The 22,366-nt window shown below is 49.4% G+C and overlaps 2 protein-coding genes across 3 annotated transcripts in view; both read right to left on the reverse strand.

The window, feature by feature from the left end:
• The window catches only part of SYN1 (synapsin I), a 49,554-nt gene extending 40,304 nt beyond the window's left edge, over window positions 1-9,250 (reverse strand). For both annotated transcript variants that reach the window (XM_025468896.3, XM_025468895.3), the window contains exon 1: window positions 8,702-9,250. In XM_025468896.3, coding sequence (XP_025324681.1) covers window positions 8,702-9,078 — 377 coding nt within the window. In that variant the 5' untranslated portion in view covers window positions 9,079-9,250. The remainder of the gene's footprint in view (window positions 1-8,701) is intronic.
• A 4,320-nt stretch (window positions 9,251-13,570) lies between these two features.
• Window positions 13,571-19,326, reverse strand: LOC112673249 (complement factor properdin). Its single transcript, XM_025468935.3, has 9 exons — window positions 19,155-19,326; window positions 18,917-19,067; window positions 17,314-17,489; window positions 16,690-16,860; window positions 16,359-16,550; window positions 15,993-16,166; window positions 15,554-15,742; window positions 15,235-15,346; window positions 13,571-13,802 (listed from the first exon to the last, which is right to left on the reverse strand). The coding sequence occupies exons 1-9, from the start codon at window positions 19,216-19,218 to the stop codon at window positions 13,637-13,639; spliced, it is 1,395 nt and encodes a 464-aa protein (XP_025324720.1). The 5' UTR covers window positions 19,219-19,326; the 3' UTR covers window positions 13,571-13,636.
• Between the last annotated feature and the right edge of the window lie 3,040 nt (window positions 19,327-22,366).

Raw genomic sequence — 22,366 nt, forward strand, 5'->3', positions numbered from 1 at the left:
CTCTGCCTGAAGATAATACAGAGGCCCTGAAGGAAGCAGATGCCTTACAAAATAATGCTTGCCCCTTTCAGAATCTACCCCCTTCCCCTCTTAGCAAACAGATCAATATGCAGGGTCAAATCCTAGAATACCTAACTGGAGAGGTTCTAAGCTTGCAAAGGAAGGAAAGAAATACACAAAAGCTGAAAGACCTGGCCAATATGTACGGACAGGAGCTGTCAAAGTATGCATGAAACTGAGTCCTAAGGACAATGGGCCAAAGAGGTGGAACATGAAGTTGATGTTGCCGATATACTGTGAGATGACTTGTGGAAGCCTGGAGCAAACAATGGTCAATACCAAGTGAAACAGAAATGCCAAATCTTCCATGGCAGACTGTGGAAGAAAGGATCAAAGGACTCAAAGAAACAGACATGTTAGAGAAGATATACTAGGTAAGTCTAGAAAACTCATCAGCTGATCATATTCTATGGGAAGGTCCAGAGGATATACCCCACTTACAAAATCAATAAGGAATATGCTGGTAAGAGTGGAACCAGCCATAACAAGAAGCACAGTAGTGGTAAAGTGATAAATGAAGTCCTGTCCCAGGTTCTGCTCAAAATGGGTCCATTGGGTCCACAGGTTCACCCAGTGGTCACTTCCCCCATTCACAAATGTATAATTAAAATGGACATATCTGGGGGTGCCTGGGTAGCTCAGTTGGTTAAGCATCTGCCTTTTTTAAAAAAAGAAATGAGAAGCAGACAAGGAGATTAATTTCATTGATATCTTTTCCTTTCTTTTTTTTTTTTTTAAAGATTTTATTTATTTATTCATGAGAGACACACACAGAGAGAGAGGCAGAGACACAGGCAGAGGGAGAAGCAGGTTCCATGCAGGGAGCCTGATGTAGGACTCGATCCTGGGTCTCCAGGATCACACCCTGAGCTGAAGGTAGGTGCTTAACCACTGAGCCACTCAGGCATCCCAAGCATCTGCCTTTAGCTCAAGTCATGATCCCTGAGTAGAATTTGACTGGAATTTGCTCATGCTCTCTCAAATACATAAATAAAATCTTTAAAAAAATAAAATGGACATAACTGTAGTTGTCAGAACCCCTACATGGGCTCTTTGGTTTGTAGGGGTAAGAGCTATTGCAGTGGGGAAGTTCAAATGGATGCCTCTGAAACTACACATCCCTCCCCTGATCAAATCAGTAAATCAAAGATAATATCATATCTATCCTAAGAGTGATGGTGGAAAGTCATGCTACTTTGAGAGATTAAAGGATGCAGGGGTGTTAGTCCCATCATATCTCCACTGAATTAATCAGTTTGGGTCCTGGAGAATGTGTATAGACATTCTCAACCAAGCTGTATCCCTAATTGAACCAGCTGTACTGGACGTGCTGCCATTGCTAGAGCAAACCTCAGATACTCAGGTGGCTGTATCTGAGGTGACTTACTGAATGCACTCTTTTCTACTTTGATCAGAAAAAAGGATCAGAAACATTTCACATTCACATGGGACTGACGACAATATTTTTTGATGGTCTTGCCACAGGGCTATGCTATCTTTCTCATTCTGCGTCATCATATGGTCCAAAGGCACTGGGCCATCTGGACATCCCACAGAATATCACACTGGGCTGCTATATTAAATCATATTGATTGGGCAAGAGATGATTAGCACATCGTCTTGATAAGACGCATGCACTCCAGAGGGTAGGAGATAAACCACACAAAGACTCAGAGGCCTGCCACATTATCAAAAGTTTTTGGGATACAGTGGTCCAAGGCATTCCAGGACAGCCCCTCCAAATAATAGGGCAAAGCATTGGATCTTACACCTCCCACCATGAAGAAAAAAGCACAACACTTGGTAGGTGTCTTCAGGTTCTAGAGGCAGCATATTCCACACCTGGAGATACTGCTCTGATTCATATTTCAGGTATAACATAAGGCTGAATGGGATGCCATATGATCTGAAAGATCTTATGATACCGGATAAGTCAGTAGTGGGAAAAGATACAGTTGGAGCTTATGGGAAGTTTGAATGGGAGGCCCCTCAGGTTCTGGAGCAAGGCCATGCCACCTGCAGCAGAGAATTACATGACTTTTGAGAAACAATTCCTGGTGCAGTACTGGGCTCTGGTAGACAGAATGCTTGACTACGGGGCACCAAGTGATTGTGCATCCAGGTGCCCATTGTGAGCTGGGTCCTGCCAGGTCCACCAAGTAATAACATCAGATGGACCCAGCAGCTGGGATCAAGCTCAAGCAGGACTGAGCAAGCTGCCTGAGCAGGTAATCTAGATGCCCATGTCATCCCCACTGCTGTACTAGTGCCTCCCTCAGCTCACCAAGGGGACCCCTTACAACCAGTGGGTGAAGGAAGGAAGAAAAAGCCTAAGCTTGGTTCAAAAATGACTGGTTTGGTATGTGGGGAGAAGCCAAAAATGGACAGTGGCTGTATGATAGCCCCACTCAGAGTGGTCCTGAAAGTGGCAGAGCTCCCAATGGCAGAGCTTTGGACTATGCACCCAGTAATCTACTTAATAGGGAAAGAAAAATGGCCCAAGAATAGAATATGTTCACTGAGGGGCAGTGGTAGATGGCTTGGCTGATTAGAGGCCCTGAAGGAAAAATATTAGAAGATCAGGACAAGGAGTGTTATGCTAAGTGAAATAAGTCAGACAGAGAAAGACAAATATCATGTGATTTCACTCTATGGAATTTAGGAAACAAAACAAATGAGCAAAGTGGAAAAGAGAGAGGGGGGACAAACCAAGAAACAGACTGACTCTTAACTATAGAGAACAAATTGATAGTTACCAGAGGGGAGGTAGGTGGGGGGATGGGTTAAATAGGTGAGGTACACCAGTTGATGTATGGAAGTGTTGAGTCACTATATTGCAGACCTGAAACTAATATTGCACTGCGTGTTAACTAATTGGAATTAAAATAAAAACTTAAACAAAAAAGATCAGGACAAGGAGGTCTGGGACATGAAAATGTGGGTGGACATATAGGGGTAGACATGGGAGTGGGCAAAAAGTGAGGAGTGAAGATCTTTGTATTGTGTGTTAACACCCACCAGACAGCATCCCCAATGGAAGTGGCACTAAACAACCAGGTAGACAGAATGAGTCAGCCAGATGATGTCAGCCAGCCTCTCAAATCAGCCACCCCAGCGCTAGCAGATGCGTACATGAATGAAGTAGCAAGAGTAGCAGAGATAGAGGCTATTAGTGGGGCCTACAGCATTATTGCTGAATGTCCAATCTTCTGGTAACAGAGACCAACATTGAGCCTGTGACATGGCATCATCCCTTAAGAAGACCAACTAGCCAGTTTGTGGCAAGCTGTCTACTTTGGGCCCCTTCCACCCTGGAAAGACAAATTATTCATTTTGACTGGGATTTTCTATATATGGGTTTGCCTTTCCTGATTGCAGGACCATAGCCAGTACCACTGTCCAAGGGCTTACACAATATTTGATCCACCAGTATGAGATCCCTCATAACACTGCATCAAACTGAAGGACACATGTGACAGCAAAGGAGGTGCCAAAGTGGGCCCATGACCATGGAATCAACTGATGACATTATATACCATAATACCACCCAGAAGCTGCTGGCCTGGAACAACTTTTGTAGCCACAGCTAAGAAATGATACCATGAAAGAATGGGGTACCATCCTCCAAAACACCCTAAATCAATGGCTCGTTGTTTATACTCTGTTCCCAATGGGTAGAATACATGGGTCTGGGAACTCAGAGGTGAAAGGAGAGGCCCAGCTTACCATCGATCCCAGTGATCCACTTTTGGAATGTGTGCTTCCTGTTCCCTCAAGGCTCTGCAAGGTTAGAGGTCCTGGTTCTCCAAAGGGGAACACTGCTACCAGGGGACACAGCAAGAATCCTATTACATTCTAAGCTATGGATGCCACCTGGATATCTCAGGTTTTACATGCCAGTGGATATGAAGAGGAATGAATCACTTCACAGGGGTATATGGCCTGAAATGTCAGGAGGACGTTCAGGGATTGCTATTACACAGTGGGAGCAGGGAGGAATATGTTTGGCACCCAGGTGATCCACTTCAGCATCTGTTGGTCCTCCTTGCACAACCATGCAAGGAAATGAACAAGTACAGCAGCCACAGCCTGGGAAGGGCATGAGGACCAAGGGCTCCGGAATCCCTCAAGGATGAGGGAATGGATCACTCAACAGGTAAGCCACTAAGCCCAAGAGAGGTGCTAGCTGAGGGTCAGGGGAATCTAGAATGCATAGTGGAAGAAGGAGACAATGCGTATCATTTATTTATGCCACTTTTATCAACTGCATCAGTGGAGGATGTCATTCATCCCACTAACCATGCTCTTTCAAGTCTCTCCCAGAAGACAAGACCAATTACAATCCTGGAAATGCTGTTTCCAGATGGGACGATCTTGCTTTAAGAAGCAAGTGGATCAGAGCAGTACAAGGAGTGGATTCTGTGCTCCCCTCAGATCTTCACTCCCCACCCCCACCTTCAGGCCTTCCCATCTATTTCTGAGCTTCTGGGAAGATTTGCTGCTGAAGGTTCACAGCGCTGTCCCTCACTGGGAACTGGCCTCTGCAGCAGGGATTTGCCTTCCCCAAGATTATGCTTCCTCCCAGGGGGCAGCTTGTGACTAATGATTGACTGATGTAAAAATACAAAAGCCTGGATACCCCCACCTCGATTAAGGTAACTCTGAAGGGTCATCCTTGCTCCAGAGCTCTCCCAGAGGATTGGCTGAGGTTTCTGTTGTGGCTGCATCATAGCTCAACCTTTCCCTCTTCTAAATCCTGCTTCCCTCACTCCTCCCCCGCAACAGGTGTTGTTCCCAAGAGCTCTCCCCAATAAATCTGCACACAAACCTCAGAGTCTCAGGGCCTGCTTCCAGGGAAGTCTAAGAAAAGAAGCCACAATAAGAGATAGAGTTTATATAACCCACTATATACATAGATACATAATAACCTATCCTATATATGTAATATATTTTATATGACACCTCTGATGTTATACAGCAAATATAATACAGTATGGCTTATATAACATATAATATATTGCATATTACATACTATGTGTATATGTACCTAGAAGGTATATAAATATACATATATAATTGGAATGAAAGTTTGAGTAAACGAATACCTATACTACGTGCAACAGAGTCTGGTATTTCCTAGTCTATCTTAATCCACTTCATGAAGAAAAATATACACATACATATGTATTATACTATAAAGTTATTATATAGCAAATGTATGATATAGCATATGTCAAATATAATATATGGCATACATTACTGATTAAATTTCTTGGAGTAACAGTTCCACTAAATAATAATTCCACTTATTATGTGTAGCATATTCTTGTTATATTCTATTTTCATTTATACTACTGCATGAAGTAAATGAAATGCTGGTCACAAGCCATTAGGTGACTCACAGTTTGAAGGACATTGGACTAAATTATTTATAAAAATGGGAGATGATTCTTAACTCAGGGTTTGCAACTGTAAGCCACAGAGGACTTGAGACCCAGGAAAAGGTGAGAGTAGTGAGGTTTGGTGGGAAAGGTGTCAGACTCCATCTAGGTGTACAATCCATTACAGAGTTTGCAAAAACTCCTCCTTTATTCCAGGCTGAAATCCTCAAAGTCAGATGATACTTGCAATATCTGCAGGCAGGTGATGCAGAAGTCTCTGTTTCCCACGCTGAGCCTGGTGTACACAGGCCCTTTCCCTTTGTCCATCCCACCCCATCTATAGTAGATCCTAAATAAATAGTTGCTAGATGGAATGGAAGAAAAGACTTAGAGCAGCTGTTGGGATAAAGGGGGTTTCTGAGATGCAGAAGGGGAAGGGAAGAATCTTTCACTGAATTCAGCAGGTGCTCAATAAATGCTTGCTGGACAACTTAGAAAAAAATGGAAAACACCAGAGTTGTAATTATTGAAAGAGGGAGGGTCTTACTGGTATTCAGTAGATAATTAATGAATGTTTGATGGGACAAAGAAAAATGCAGCAAAGAAACTTCCTGTAGTGTAGGAGTGGGGATGGGAAGTCTAAAGGAGAGTGATTACTAATATTCAGCAGGGGCCCCATTTAAGGTTTGCTGACTTCAATGGAGCAAATTTAGCCAAGAAGATGGCTCCTTTGTGAGTGGGTGCTGGTGAAGGAATTATTAGTACGTGTTCAAGAACTGCTTTATGGATTGATGGAGAAAAGAGGGATGCGGTTTTTTGAAAAGAATACAGTCAGAAAAAAAAGAGAATACAGTCAGAGATCAAGAAATGCTTTTTGGATTAATTGCGGGGGGTGGTAGTGGAAAGAGCAGTTGGCAAGATGGCTACTAAGTGGGGGAGGGGACCTAGCCAGAATACAGTAGATGCACATGGAACTTTATGGATTGTGTAGTGTCAAAGGTCAGATGGAGATTATTGAAGGGGGAACTAGGGCTTCAAGAGGGGGAGAGGAAGATGCATTGAATATGGGGTTCTTGGTGTGCAATAAGTGCTTATTAAACGATTGTGGGGTTGAATGGAGAAAAAGGTATAGAGAATCCAGCTGGAGGTTGGGGTTAGAAGGAAGGGGAACTGGAGGAGGGTTCTTCTTCATATATAGTAATAATAAATGGAGGCCTCCCATACTCTGACACTGGGAAAGTATGCAATAAATATCTGTAGAATGAATAAATGGCTCTGAATAGAGAGAAAGTCTGCTGGGTAAAGGCTCCTGGGTGAAGGAGGGGTGATCTAACAAGTAAAAAGCTGGTACTCAATAAATTTAGGTTGAAGTAGACCCCTGGAAAGAGAAGTCTTGAGATGGGACAGCAACTTCCATACTTGGAAAGCAGACGTTGAGAATGGCCCTTATATAATAGGAACTTAATAAGTGTTTACTGGCTTAAATAGGAGAAAGAACTTTCGGGGTATGGATTTAAGATTGGGAGAGGAAACCCTAAGGACACTGAGAGGGAGTGGGGAGGGGTAATCCTTATAAATTGGGCTCTAGATTTATTAAAAGAAAGGAGAGGCTTTATGACAGACACAGGTTCTTCAAGGGGGTAAGGAAGGGGTGTCTATTCCCTCCACACAGCAGGCACTGCATAGATGCTTACTGGATCCACTAAAATAAAAAGACCTTGGGAAGAAGGTGTGAACATAGAGCACACAGATGGCACTCCATAAATGCTCACAGGGGCCATTGCAGGAAAAGGCCTGTGGGGGAGGTGATTAGAATCGAGCACCTGGCAGACAATACATAAACGCTCACTGGATCCATTAAAAGAAAAGGTCTTTGTGGGAGGGGTGCTAGGGATGGGCATACAATCACTGGATCCATTGGAGAAAAAGTCTTTGGGGAAGGGGAATGGGGATGCAGAAGCTTGATCTATGTAAGCTTGATTCTCCATCCATGAGAGGAAAGGCTTTTGTGTAGAGGGCACAGAATCAGGCACACAGTGGTGCTCCACAAATGCTCCAAGAAGTGATGAAAAGAAAAAGGCCTTTGGAAAGAGTATTGAAATGGTGCACACAACAAGTGTGAGGTATTTGATCACTCTATTAACTGGAGGCAAGCCCTTATGGAGAAAGTCTAATTTTGGGTCATGCAGACGTTCAACACATGCAGAATGAAGCCACTGGGGAAAGGCTTTGGGGATGGGGTACACAGCAGGCATTCAATAAATGCTTGCTGAACAGACTGGAGGAAAGAAGCTTTAGAGAAGGCTCACATGGCTGGCTGGTGATAAATGCTGGGTGGGTTCACCAAAGGAAAGGTCTTTGAAGTAGCTTGAGAATGGAGGATAGAGGAGACACTCAATAAATGTTTTCTAGATCTATTGGAGGAAAAGGATTTTGGGGAGAGTCTGAAGATGAGTCACAGGAGGTTCAAAAATGCTCATGGGACTCATTTGAGCAAAATATGTTTGAGAAAGGGATTTGGATATAGGGCACATATATCAGACACTTAATAAATGCTTTCTAGATCCTTTGGAGAAATAAGTCCTTGGAGAAGGGACTTAGAGTTGGGACACACAGAAGGGATTCAATAAAGCCCCACAGGATCCATTAAAGGCAACACTTGGTGAGAAGATGGGATGGGATACGCAGCAGGCAATCAGTGTTCACTGACTAGCTTAAAAGGTCTTTGGAGGGAGGGTTGGGGTGGGGCACATACCACAGTCTGGATACATGTTCACAAGCTCTATTAGAGAGAAGGCCTGAGGGCAAGGATTGAGGGGGACAAGACACATAGCAAGCTCTCAGTGAATGTTCACAAAATTCATGGAAGCCCAAGGCTTTGGGGAAGGGCTCTGAGATAAGGCACACTGCAGGTAAATGATAAATGCTCACAAGATCCATTAAAGGACAAGGTCTTTGGGGTGAGGGTTGGGGAGGGCAAGGCACATTAGACTCTCGAATGCTCACAGGATATACTGAAGCCAAAGCTTTGGGAAAGGAGGTACACAGCAGGCGCCCGATAACTGCTCCCTGTATGGATGGAGAAGGCCTGGGTGGGGGCAAAGGCGGGGTACACAGGAAGTGCCCAGCATAATAATTTAAGGGAAAAGGGTTTGGGTTAGGGGACCAGGTGCCTAGCACACAAGGTGCTTGATAAGTGCTCATCGTGGAACGATCTGGGGGACCCAGGCCCGCGGAAGACATCCGCGGCAGTGGCTTACCAGTCGGTGTGGGGCTCGTCGATGACCAGCAGCACCCTGGCGGCAGCGCCCCCACGACCTGCGCCCCCAGAGCCGCCGCCCACCTGCTCGCTGAAGGTGGCCGCCGCGGCCGCCGTGGTCTGCTTGACCGCGTTGGACAGCGACGAGAAGAAGCCACCACCCCCCGAAGACCCGGGACTAGGGGCAGCGGGAGAGGCCACAGGGGCGGACGCGGAGGCCCTCTCGGCAATGGCAGTCGCGGGACCGGGCGTGGCTCCGGGGCTGGGGGCAGCAGGCGGCGGCGGGGGTGGCTGCGGGCGCTGCAGGTCTGTCATGTACCCATTTGGCAGATTGGCCATGAAGTTGCTGTCCGACAGGCGGCGCCGCAGGTAGTTCATGGCTGCGGCGTGGGGCAGGGGGTCCTAGGAGCAGCCTGGTCAGGAGCCGCGGGGGCGGACCGCGCGGGGCCCAGGAGCACAGCTGCGCTCTCAGGCACGACACGACTCTTCCGTTGCCCGCTGCAGACTGAGGCAGCGCTGAGTCGCCGCCGCCGCAGCGCCGATGGTCGCGCCCGTACCCCCCTATCTCGCGCCCCTCGTGGTGCTGTCCAGCTGGGCCGGCGGCGGCGCGGACGCGACCAAGGCGACTGCGAAGGGGAGTTTGGGGAGGAACGGCGAGTGACGTCAGCGCGCCTTCAGTGCTGGGGAGGCGGTGGCGCGCGCCGACAGGCGGGGGCGAAGGAGCTGTCCGTGGTGCTGAAGGCGGCAGTGCGCACGCGCCACGCCGCATCCTGATTCCCCTCCCCCTCGTCCGATTGGGGATGCGCAATTTAGGGAGTGGGGGCGGGGTAGATACTTGTCGGGAGGGTCGAGGTGAGTGGTCAGTCAAGACCCCCACCCCGCCTCATTCCGGTTTTCACACCCAGTCTCACTCACAGGCAGGATTCTCTGTAGTTACTCAGTTCCCCGTGTTGATATTCACCATAGAAGGCATGGGGGGGATGGGGGGGAATGGAGGCACACGCAGAGACTCAAAAGTAGAGAAATAACCTCACTGCGACGGATGGGGGTCACACGCAGTACCCTGTGGGGGGAAATCAATTTCCCATATCCATACGGGCTCAGTCAGGCAGAGAGAGGGTGCGGGGGCGGCATAGCATCAGAAAGGCGACTTGGACACTTGGGGGGTACACACCCTTGCCCTGGGTTGCTGGGGCCTGGAGGCACACAGGAATGACACACACGTGGAGATACATATAGACACACACAAAAGTAAAGAAACACACGGAGGCACATACAGACGGAGAATACACCGATCTAGGTATCCATGCAGACATACACAAGCCCAGGGTAACACACATGGGCATGCATGCATTCACGCATGCATATAGGCCTACACACAAACACAGGCACCACATCTACACACAGAGAACCAGGGAAACTCATACGAACATGCACACCCAAATGACATACTCACTGACAATCGTGATAAACCTAGATTTGCCACACAGACATTCCCTGAAGCTCCAGACGTGATGTGTGCCCATCTCTGTACCCCACCCCCAATGCCCAGGGCCCTAGACACATACACTCAGTCTATATGCCCCCATCCCTCTGCCCTGGATAAGCCAAAACCCACATAACCACCTGATATGATATCATCAGTTCCCTTGGCTGTCTTCCCTGCACCAGAGAAGTTTCTACAGACAGAGAGGGACCCATCCTAGGGTATGCACACAGTAGGTGCCAAATAATGTTGCCACATGAGCAAATGACCTTTACAGTCCAGCAGAGGGGGACCTGTGGAAGCCATCCTGTAAGCTCCTGTGAGATCCTGACTACAATGAAAGTACGAATCCATTTAAAAACGATCATTTGTTGACAGCACCCAGCTAAGCTGTTTACATGTATTGTTTCATCCAACCCTCACAACAATACTATGGAGTAGGAAACATTCCTATTTTACAGATAAAGAAATCCAAGAGCTCCAATTCATTTCCAAAGAGCCATGTTCACTTTGTGATCCATGCCTTTTTTTTTTAAGAATGTGCTAGAAAGAGGTGCCATAGAGGCTAGAACAAAGTGAGCAGGGGTGGGAGTTCTGGCAGGAGATGGGGTCAGAGAGGTTAGCAGAGACCAAACTGAGCCAGTCCTTGTGGGCCAGTGAGGATGGTGAACCAAGTGAGGTAGAAGAAGATATGGTAAGAAATAGGCAGATTTGGAGTCTCTTCTGCTTGTAGGATTTTCAGGTAAATCATCCACTTATTCATTTGTTTATTTTTTATTCATTAAATCCTTGGCCTGTTTAAACAAGGTAGTAATGGTGTGGAATCTAGAGTCAGAGTGCTTGAGGTTCAAACTAGGCCTCCACCATACCCCTGGGAAAGTGACTTAACCCCTCTGAGACTTGGTTTCCTCATCTGTTAAGATGATCACCTGACCCGTCTATAAGGGTGTGTGTGTGTGTGTGTGTGTGTGTGTGTGTGTGTGTGTGTGGCGGGGGAGAGAGCCTCTATATTTTCTCATGTGCTGTGACTTCTGCCAGGAATGTCCTTTACCTCTCTCTCAAGGATTGTCTTTGGCCAAGTTCACCCAGGAAGTGTTCCCTTCCCCTGGACTCAGAATCCACTCCCCCTTCCTCTAGCCTCCCACAGTCCTTAAGTCCAATACTTCCAAACTACCCTCTACTCCCTCGTCCACCTCCAGGCCTCTGCTTTGGCCATTCCTTCCCTCCCTTTCCTGGATGCTCTCTCTGGCACTCCATATCCCAATGTTCCCCAGATGGGGAACTCCCAAGAATCAGGTCTTTTCCAACATATAGAAAGAAGTCTGTGCTTCCCAGTTTTTTGCTCAGTAACTGAAGTAAACAAGCTGTGCTGGATCCATGGTGCCCTCTCTGGGGGATAGGAGCAGTTGCAGGTCTACAGACCTTTCTGGCTCCTCTGGGAGCCAGAAGTTGGGCTCCTTAGGAATCTGTCTCCAGAATGACTCTTCCCACGAACCCCATTCCCAGGCTTCAAGTACTCATGGCCCCCAGCATCACTCCCTTTCTCCAGATGGCTCAATTTCCAGAAATTAATGTTTTGTAGATTGTCTTGCAGAAGAATGAGGGTTCCCTTCAGGACTGTCTCAACTCCCTGAGGCACAGGTCAGGCTCCTCTGCACTGTCTCTGTCTTCTCCAGCAGAAATGAACAGACAGGAGGGGCTCCAGGAATGATTTTCTTTGCTGTGCGTTGGTGAGCAATGCCTCTGAGACATGCACCCCGACATATGTTTGTAATCAGTATTGTACCCATGTTCATAACTCACACATATTGTCTATCAATGGCACCTGAATGCACATGTACATGTGTGCGTGCGCACACATACACACACCTGTAACTCAGATTGTTACAGTGCACACATGGTTCTAACTTTATGTGCTCTCCACATATACTCAATACATCCTTAATTCTTGCATGACCCATAGGTCTGTGTTTCACACACACACACACACACACACACACACAGATATGTACCTCGTAATGCACAAACTTCCACTTTCTTGTAGACACATAACACTTATACCCTGTAGTAGCAACCAGAATCATTCACTTCAGCTCATTCTTCCCAAGATGAGCAAAAGTTCAACTTTGTCTTTACTTCAACCCATCAACTGACCTATTTTGGGGGGGAAATCGACACCAAGAGGTGAACACCTTGACAGAATCTTGGTGTCACACATCTCCCATCTGTGCGGAGGGGTCCCTCCACTCACAGCACACACCATGCTTCAAATGTCCAGCCCGCTACCTTTCTGTGCCTGTTTAATCCTTTGTAAATGGGAATAATGATAATACTGACCCTTATAGGTTTGTTGTGGATTAAATGAATCTGTGCTTTGCAGTCTAAAAACACTACCAAACACACACCAAGTACTCTCTAAGTATTAGCTAATACCGTAACTATGATGATTCTTATGATTTGTCTCATTGCAAGGGGCTCAGCATTCAGCAAACGCTAATTAGTGCAAAATTGAATGAGCAAATGCTAACAGCATTAGTGTCTGGGTTTGTTCCCTTCACTGTGGAGACACGTGCTGTTCTGACTCCTCTATTCTCCATGATGTCCAGTGCTATTGTTAGTATACAGTAGGCGTTGATAAGGGTTGAAAAAAAATGTTCAACGAAAGGATCACATATTCTGAGTTTGTTCCCTCGCTCAGATGTCCTCTCCTTCTACCAGTCCTCCTCCACCCCAGATGCCCAGACTTCGTTCTATACAGTAGACGCTATAAAAGTGTTGAATGGGTGCATAAAGACTAAAGGAATCTGTGTCTGGGTTTGTCTCAGGGGCTCCTTCTGGCAGATGCTGACTCTGGTTTCTCTTCGCTCCCACCCCAGCTCAGAGCACCTCGTAGGCACTTCCTCGGTCCACCCCCGGCCAACCGCCACCCCACTTTGGGTCTCCGTTAATTGCAGCACTGGATCTGGGCTGCTGAGAGTGGGTGGGTGCAGGTGTTCGCCGGCGGAGTGCCAACCCCAGCCACACCTCTGCCGCCTCTGCTGTGCGGCTCAGCACCGGATTGATGCGCAACCCGCCAGCCCAGAGGCTCCGACGGGTGGGAACCTCGGGCACGCCGGCCAATCAGAAAGTGCCGGCCGGGCCGAGTGACCAACCAGAAAGCCTGTAACGCAGAGCTCTGCAGAGGGATGTGCCGGACGCCCTGGGACTTGGCGCAAGGAGGGGAGAGGGGCAGACGCTGGGGCTAAGGCAGCGGGGAGGGGATGGGTACTCGCGCCTTCGCTCCTGCCAAACCGTGGCCGCAATGGAAAATACTGTTTTCCACAACAAGCCACAGCGACTCTGCCCGTGCTGTGCCTTTTGGCCTAGAAGATGCTACTGCTTCACTCCTGGGGAAGAGGCTCATTTATTGAGGTCTGGGAGGTCAGGGGATCAGGGCAGAAGAGACAGGTGTTAGGGCTTCTCATCCTGAGGGTCTTTGCAGGCAGGCACGTGTAGACATGGCCGAGTCTCCTCCACCACCACCTTCTGCCCCTGCAGCGTCTCGCACTGTGCTGAAGGTTTCCCCCAGAAGGTCACGTTCTTCTCACCCTGACCTTCGACCACAGTAATGGTTGGCCTGGGGCATTAGAGGGGGAATGGAGGGGAGAAGCTCAGGGAAGGTAAGAATGCATTCAATAAACTCATAATGAATACCTACTGTGTGCCCAACACTATTTTTTACCTATGAGATATTGGGCAATTTATCTTCCCCATGCTCATCTGGAAAATGAGAATAATTGGAATAATAATAATACCCACCTTACTGGGCTGAGTGAGGATAAATGAATTAATTTTGGTAAAGTGCTCAGAGTGGCGTCTGGTACACAGTAAGTACTCAATAAATGCTGGTAATTGTTACTCGTTGACAAGACCTACCTTCTCTTACCTCCTAAACTCCTTATATCTTTCCCCAGTGCCCATGGGGAAAAGTCCCCAAATGCTTTGCCCTGGTATTCAAGGCCTTGTTTTGGGGCCCAGGTGCCTGCCCCAAGATCTCTCTTTTCCACTTTATCCACAGTCCCATGTCCAGAGTGGTCTTTGCCTGGACCTTTGCCTGGACCTTTGTTCCTCCCATGAGACATGCATTCCATTCATTCACTCTCACCCCTGTTCCCTCCATCAAATCCATTCATATCCCAACTCTGCCAAGTGCTTCCTACCTCTACTCAACACCTTTAACTCTTCTTCAGGACCTACTAGAAACCCCAGAACCAGAGACCACTTCCAGATGGCAGGTGTTTCACAAGTGGAGTGTAGCTCACTTAATCTAGTGGCTCGAGGTATGTGGAAATAAAGAAGGGATGATGTTTTTACCCTCTGTTAACACCTAGGCCCCCAGGAAAAACCAACTTTGGGCAGCTGGTCACCAGTATCCAGGACTCTGCTCTCACAGTCTTAACACTGGGAATGCCTTTGCTGACCCCTTCCTGCCAGGTGAGATCCGATTGGCTACATGGACTTGGGGCGAGGTATCAGTCCCTTCTCCATTGTACCAACTGTTCCTCATCTGCCTTCTGTCAGGCCCTTGTTGACCTGTATCCCTTGGGGGGACCCATGGGACCTGGGTTCTGTGTGTTTTCAATTGTTGGGGGAAAGCCTCCCAGGTCCTGAGGCCGTGAGACATTGAGTGAGATGTGGGTGGCTGAAGGAATGAGTAAGAGAACGAAGGCCTGAGTGGCTTTAGGGGCAGACCCAAGCTTGGGTGACCAAAAGGGCCAAGTGCCTGGTCACAGGAAAGCCTGGGTGAGCGGCAGGATGGCTGAGTGACCAAATGAGAGACCCAAGGGCACAGTGGCCACTGATTCTCCCCCTCAGTATCCTCTTTCTCAGCTGCTTCATTAGTGTCTCTCCTCTTCCTGCAGGTGGGAGATAACACTCGTCAAGGCAGGTACCATAGACCCAAGGGGTGGATGCCCTGGTTGTGGGGAGCTGAGCTGACTCTCCCACCATCACTGCTCACATATGGCTGTCGTGACCCCCTCCTGAGCACATTTTGCCCCCTCACTTACGAGAACTTGGGGAGCTGGGCCATGCAGAGGCGCTGGCGGGTGCGGATGGGCATGGGTCCACATGGGGGTACGCACAGACCCCAGGTACTCCACTCTGACCATAAGCCTTTCCCTGCAATGAGTCAGAATGAGAGGTCTCAGCAGGGTGGTGTGTGTGTGTGTGTGTGTGTGTGTGTGTGTGTGAGAGAGAGAGAGAGAGAGAGAGAGAGAGAGAGACTGAGAGGTGGCAGGGACATGGGGGTCCATGGTAGAGTCAGAAACCCCTTCTTGCTGCAGGGGCTGCCCCATCCTCACAGTGTAGTCTGTGGGGAACACTCACAGTCACAGTGTTGAATGTTGTAACAGTGACGGATATCTTGTTGTTCTCCAACACACCGCTGTCCATCAAACTTGCGGCCCTTGCAGCTCCTGGAGCGTGTCTGCTGGCCTGGGATCGCCTTACACATGATGTTTATGCCCCGACGGGCACAAGTGCTCCACTCCTCCCAGGACCCCCACTCTCCATTCACTGCACAGACAGGGGCAACCAGGGCTTGCACCAAAGGGAGCCAGTGAGGGGATTCAGAGGAAGGGATGAAAACCCAGGGGAAGGAGTGGAGGTGATCAGATGTGGGGCTGGGGGACCAGAGGTGGGGCGGAAGCAACAGGGCTGGGAATAGGGGAATGAGAGGCAGGAGCAAAGCATTAGCAGCAGGAACTGGGCAGCAGGGATGGGTGAGAGGCTTAGGCATGGAGACAGGGAATCTTGTGGTACCGACCAGGGCAGGGCACAGCTGTATTGCAGATGTGGGTTCGGACGGCATCGCCAGCGCAGGGGGGGCCCCCATGCTGGGGCGCAGGGTGATTACACATCCGTTTTTCCAGGGTCTGGCCCATGCCACAGGTCACAGGGCAGGGGCTCACAGGGCCCCACGCCCCCCAGCCCCCAGCCACTGTTGGGGGTAGAGAGAGGAATGAGAAGATAGGCCACCTCGATCTCCCCCTCAGCCCCTAGACTCTTGAGGCAGATTGTTCCAGAATGAAGAGTTCTGCGGTCACGTGCTCTAAGACCTCTATCCTCTGAGATGGCAGAGCATCTGTTCCTGAATCAGGAATAGAATGTCCGAGGCCTCATCCCTGTGTACCTGGGCAGGGTGGCAGACCAGAGCAGGGCCGCTTCTCACGTTCTGACCCTGGGCAGGGCTTCCCAGGAGGCACCTTGGAGGGCTCAGGTGCAGAACACTTGCGGCTTCGACTCTCGGCAGGTGCGCTGGGTCCACCGTGGCAGGAACCCGAGCAGGCGCTCCAGGGGCCCCAAACAGCCCAGGCCCCGTGTACTGTGATGGGATGGGGGTGGGGGGATGCCAGGTGTGGTCACACGTGCTGAGGTCCTCCCACTATCCCACAACCATGTGCTATAGCCCCCAGATCCACCCTGGGTACCCGCATCAGTGCCCTGTGGTTGCCTTCACTCACCGGGGCAGACCTGCTGGGTGTCACAGGTCTCAGACTCCTGTGGTTTTCCTGGGCACTGGCCGCCACACTTGGGGGTGGGTTGGTTACATATTCGCTGACGGGTCCGGGTCCCTTTGGAACAGGTGACAGAGCAAGGGGTCCAGGGCCCCCAGTTGGACCAGCCACCCATCTCTGTGGGAGAGAAGAAATGGGGACAGGATGGAAGCGGGGGCACCATTCACAGGTCGTTGCTTCCTCATGTGCCCCACATCCTCTGCCACACGTGGTCCTCCAGCATTGCTTATCTGGACTACTTCAGTAGCCTTCACACTGGTCCTGCTGCTTCAGCCCTTACCACATACAGACCGCCCTCCTCGGGACAGTGAGAGGGATCTGTCACAACCCAAGTCAGATCACAACTCTCCTCTGCCCACCACCACAGAATAAAAGCCAGCATCCTCTCCGTGGCCCACAAGGATCAGGCCGCCTTTGATCTTGCCCCCCACAAGTCTCCTCCAGCCATGCCAGCCTCTTCCTTGGTGCCTCACAGATATCAGGTGTAGTCCTCCCCTCAGGGCCTCTGCCCTGATGGTTGCCAAAGCCAGGTAACAGGCAGTGCTCTCCTGCCTTGCTGGTCTTCCTCACCAGGACAGCACGGCTGGTCCTCACAGGCTTGCAGCTGCCACTCAAGGGTCCCGGGCTCCACCTTCTCAGGGCACTGCCCACCACGGCCTATGCAGCGCCGGTGCCGCAATTGGGATCCCTCAGTGCAGGTCACCGAGCAGGGGGCCCACGCAGACCACGGTGACCATCGTGGGGACCTGCAGAGAGGAACACATGTGTCCTGTCCTAGTTTGAGCTGGCAAGGATGGGGTGTGCTGGACTGTAGAGTGAGCACAGGTAAAGGGGGGTGGGTGCAGGATAAACGTACGTGGAATGGATGGATCAGAGTACCTACCCCTTAGGGATGTTGGGGATTCAATGGCAAGAGGAGGGCACACAGTAACTACTTTAATATCACTGACCTTCATGATTGGGGAGCTGGAACACTTCGAATCCCCCAAGGATAGTGCCAGACACGCAGCAAGCAAATGTAAGGACTAAGGACCGAGGACTGCTGTCAGAAACCTTCCAGGCATCCCCGTGCTCAGTAGCGGGCAAACAGAAAGTTCTTAATAAATAGTAGCTATCATCCCAGTGAGCTTAGAGATCACATCAGAGATACCCCAGATCTGGGGCTGCTGGGTGGCCCAGTCAGTTAAGTGTCCAACTCTTGATTTTGGCTCTGGTCATGATCTCAGAGGGTCCTGAGATTGAGCCTCACACTGGGGTCCGCGCAGAGGTTAAGATAGTCTCTCTCCCTCTACCCCGCCCCCAGCTCATGTGCTCTCTCTCTAAAACAAAATTAAAGAAAGAAAAATACCCTAGACCTATCCTCAACCCCCTGCACACACCATAACACTAAATTTATGGGAACTGTTGACATTACTAGAGGTAATGAAGGGTAGCTGCCTTCAAAAATCCCCAAGCTCCCCAAGCTTCCATGGTGTATCTGGGATGTACAGTAAGCTGTTAGAAAACATGTCTGGCATACAGTAAGGGCTAATTACATGGAAGCTGGCATTGTGATTAGGAGACTAGAGTCACCCTCAGAGATCCTCCAGCTACCTCTCACCTCTGCAATGCATCCAGTAGGTTGGAAGTGCTCAATGAAGGTGAAGTGTCATCATGATTAGGTGCCTGGAGCTGCCCTCAGAATTCCCCAAATTCACCCACCCCCACATGTCTGTATGCAGTAAGCACTCAATATGAGCTGTCATCACAATTAGTGGACTGGAGCTACCTTCAGAATACACCTGACCTGTACCCCACCCTCCAATAATACCAGTATGCAGGAAATGCTCAATGAATGTAAGTATAGCAGTGGTTCTCAACCAGGGGCGATTTTGCCTCAGCAGAGGTGGGGGAGGCATTTGGCAATGTTTGGAGACATTTTGGTTGTTGCAGTTTGGTTGGGAGAGTTGCTACTGGCATCTAGTGGGAGGCCAGGGATGCTACAGAACACAGCTTTGCAATGCATAGGTCAGACTCCCACAGCAAAGAATTTTCTGGTCCCAAATGTCAGTAGAGCCGGGGCTGAGAAACCCTGAGCCATGGTCATGATCAGGGCCTTGGAATCACCCTTGGGAACTCCAGAGAAGGAAAGAGCCCAGTTCTGGGTGGCCCTGCATCTCAGGATCCTCCTTACCTGCATGCCTGACAGAGCTTGCTGCCAGGCTCCTGGAAGGCATAGGCAGGGTTGAGACAGCAGTCTTCCACACGGATACCTTTCCCCAGGAAGCCCTGGCACTTGCCAGAAGATTCCTCATACTGGGTGAAGCACCATATGGGGACTGAGCCTGGAACAGGGTCGGGGGGGCAGGCACAATCAGGGGTGTGATGGGTCTGGGCACCCCTGTAGGCCAGTTGGGCCCTCACGCACTCACCTTTGGCTGGCAGCAGGGTGAGCAGCAGCAGTAGCAACTGAGGAGCCTGCCCTGGGGTGGACATGTTGAGAGCTGCACCCGTGCAGTCCTGCCACCCTGCCAGAGAGGAGGCTCGGCTTTGTATGGGCTGACCTGGCTCTGGGATCAGTGGCAAAGAGGAACTGGGCCAGGAGGAACTGGGCGGGTAAAGAGCAGCATGGGGGAGGGGAGGGTCATGCAGGGTCTCTGCACTTCTCTCCTGGTACCCCTGCCCCGAGCCTCCTGCCCCACTCTCCCTTCCCTATTTCCTGCCTCACCCTTGATCCAGTTTTGTCACTGTATCCCCAGCACCCACATCCTGCCCAGTAACCCATTACCACTGTCATTGCCCCCCTGGACACATTCTTACTAGGAAGAAATGGAGCCTAAACTTCCTAGCTGTGTGACCTTGGGCAAGTCACTTAAACCTCTCTGAGCCTCAATTTCTCCACCTGTAAAATGCAATCTCTACCACAGTGATGGGGTCAACCTCATGGGGGTGTGGAACAAGGGTGCATTGAGCTCAGTGTGTCCCTCCTCATTGGGTGGAATAGGCATGGAGACAATTGCTTCATCCCGTTCTTTCCTGAAAGTGAGGTTGCCTGTGGTCAGTGTGGGCAGGGGAGGTCAGCAGCAGGGGGAAGTGAGAAGGGGAAGTGAGGATTGTGGGGAGAAAGGTTTGAGAATGAATTGGAAATATCACTGTCCCAGGGTTCCAGCTGGGGACTACCCTCCCTACCACCCCCACCCCCACCCCCACCCCTGCCTGGGGAGGGAGCCAGTTTGGCCATGTTCTGTCAGAGTAACTGGGGTAGGGGACAGCCCCATCCCTGAGCCTACAGCACAGTTTGTTGCAAAGATTGGGAGTTGAAGATTTTCAAAAGTCCTCAGAATAGTGCCTGGCATACAGTAGGGGCTGTTTGTTAAATACATTGATTCAACATTTACTGAGTGCCTATTGGGTGTCAGATGCCATTCTTGGCACTAGACTGAGCAGAGTAAGACAGCCAAAAATTCTGGTCCTGGAGGGGCTTATGCTGTAAGAGAGGAGACAGACAAAAAAATGTCCCCTCTCTCATAGAGGCCTTCCCCAGCTATCCTTTTGGTATGGTACCCTTGTTGTGCTGTAGCCCAGGGGCTCTCAAATCTTAGTGTGCTTCAGAATCATCTGGAAGATTTGTTCAATCGCAGAGTGCTGGGCCCCACCTCTGTTTCTGATTCTGTAGGTCTGGGATGGGACACAAAAATGAACATTTCTAACAGGCTCCCAGGTGACAGTGATGCTGCTTGCTGGTCTGGGGTCCACACTGTAAGAGCCACTCTAGCCACTGACACCTCTTTTTCATTGTAGGTGTCATCTATAAAAATGATTCTATGTTCTCCTTCTTTTGCTGTTAATATTAAGTTCTCTTCAGCCCCTTTTCTGTGCAGGTAAAAACCAAGCTCCACGGACTTGCTCTTTTTTTTCCTTACCTCCTTTTTTCTTTTTAAGTATTCTCTACACCGAACGTGGGGCTTGAACTCACAACCCCAAGGTCCAGAGTTGCATGCTCTTCCAACTGAGCTGGCCAGGAGCCCCTCTTCTCTTATTAGCCCAGATGAGTGAGACTCCAGAGCTCACTTTCAACCAGGAATCTCTTTAATGAACAAAAGGTGCCTAAAAATGTTAGGAGGGCAAGGTTTCATTTCCTCTGCATTTGTGGAAAGAGACGTACCATTCTGCAAATTAGAACAAGGTAATAGAATTTGATTTGGTCAGGTGTTAAAAGAGAACTTTGTTAAGAATGTTGGTTTCATGTAATGGGCAATAGGGTGTGTTGACATCTGTATCTATTACAGATGTACTCTGTTTCCTGATCATACAGGCCTGCCTTTGAAAGTACGCTTTGAACAAAGGGGTCTTGTTAAGATTCCAAGACTTCAGACATTGGCGCTGTGTTATCCTGTGGAAACAAGCTCCCCCAGAAACCTGTGATTCTGGTTGGCTGTTTTATCTAATCACTGGTTGCCCTGGTGATAATGTTATAATCAATGTTTCCTTTGGGCCTAAACTGCATACTCCCTGGGGAAGAGGACTATAGATGCTTTCGGCTTTTCCCACATTTGCACAACAAAATGACTGCAGCATTCTTATTTAAACAGAGTGAGACCATCTTATCTCATGAAATTATTGCACTGCCACCTGACGATGCATTTATCTGTTGCTTGTCCGTTGCCCTCACTAAAATACTCGCTCCCCGAAGGGCAGGTATTTGTGTCTGGTTTGGTAACTGCTGTGTCTGCAGGGCTCAATAAGCAGGTGCTGAATGAACAAATCAATAATCCAAACTCTAGAGATTCTGACAAGTGCAATGAGGCAGAGTCTGGGTTAGAGGTAAAAAGGTGGGCATTGCCAGTGGCTGTGTGTGTGTGGGAAATAGTGTCTCACATGCTGGGACTGGACCGAGCCACCTTGGAGAGGGCTTGTGAGAAGAGGGAAGGGGAATCCCAGGTGAAGCCCTGGAAACTCCAGTATTTCAAGTTTTGGAGAACTGGGAGAAGCCAGTACAGGGGACGGAGGAGGTGGTCCCAAGTGGAGGAAGTGGCTTTCTCCCAGGCCTGGCACAATCAGTGGTTTCTCATACAGTCTCATTTGGTCTTGGTCGTTTTCTTACTTTTTTAAAAAAGATTTTATCTATTTATGAGAGAGAGAGATTGAGAGAGAGAGGCAGAGACACAGGCAGAGGGAGAAGCAGGCTCCATGCAGGGAGCCTGACGTGGGACTCGATCCCCGGTCTCCAGGATCACGCCCTGGGCTGAAGGCAGTGCTAAACCACTGAGCCATCCGGGATGCCTGACCCCCTTTTAAAAAAATACAGTTACACACACAATTCTGGGTCTGCAGCCTCTACTAAGGTCTCTTAGGAACCAGCTCACATACATACTCTGTCCCATAGCCTCTCAGACTTTCCCTCAGTCACACACACTCAGGGGGTCATTTCTTCTGTCACGGATTCCCGGTCTCCTACCAAGAGGGTCACACACACACACACACACTCTACATCTTACAGCCTTCCCTCATTTGGCCACACTCACCAACATTTCCTCTTACCAGTTTTTGACACGCACACAAACACAGTCACACCTTTAGATGTTTCTGCCAGTCACTGGTTTACAGCTCCTGCTGGTCTAAGTTTCTGGTGCAGGGACAAAAT

This window comes from Canis lupus, chromosome X (assembly GCF_003254725.2).
Source record: "Canis lupus dingo isolate Sandy chromosome X, ASM325472v2, whole genome shotgun sequence".
Lineage (NCBI taxonomy): Eukaryota > Metazoa > Chordata > Mammalia > Carnivora > Canidae > Canis > Canis lupus.

Excerpts from the sequence above, each read along its gene's own strand:
- LOC112673249 (XM_025468935.3), bottom strand. The coding sequence starts at position 19,218 with ATGTCCACCCCAGGGCAGGCTCCTCAGTTGCTACTGCTGCTGCTCACC. Across the intron at positions 17,490-18,916 it reads AAGCTCTGTCAGGCATGCAG|GTCCCCACGATGGTCACCGT; the intron begins GTAAGGAGGATC and ends TCCTCTCTGCAG. Across the intron at positions 15,347-15,553 it reads CAACATTCAACACTGTGACT|GGAAAGGCTTATGGTCAGAG; the intron begins GTGAGTGTTCCC and ends GACTCATTGCAG.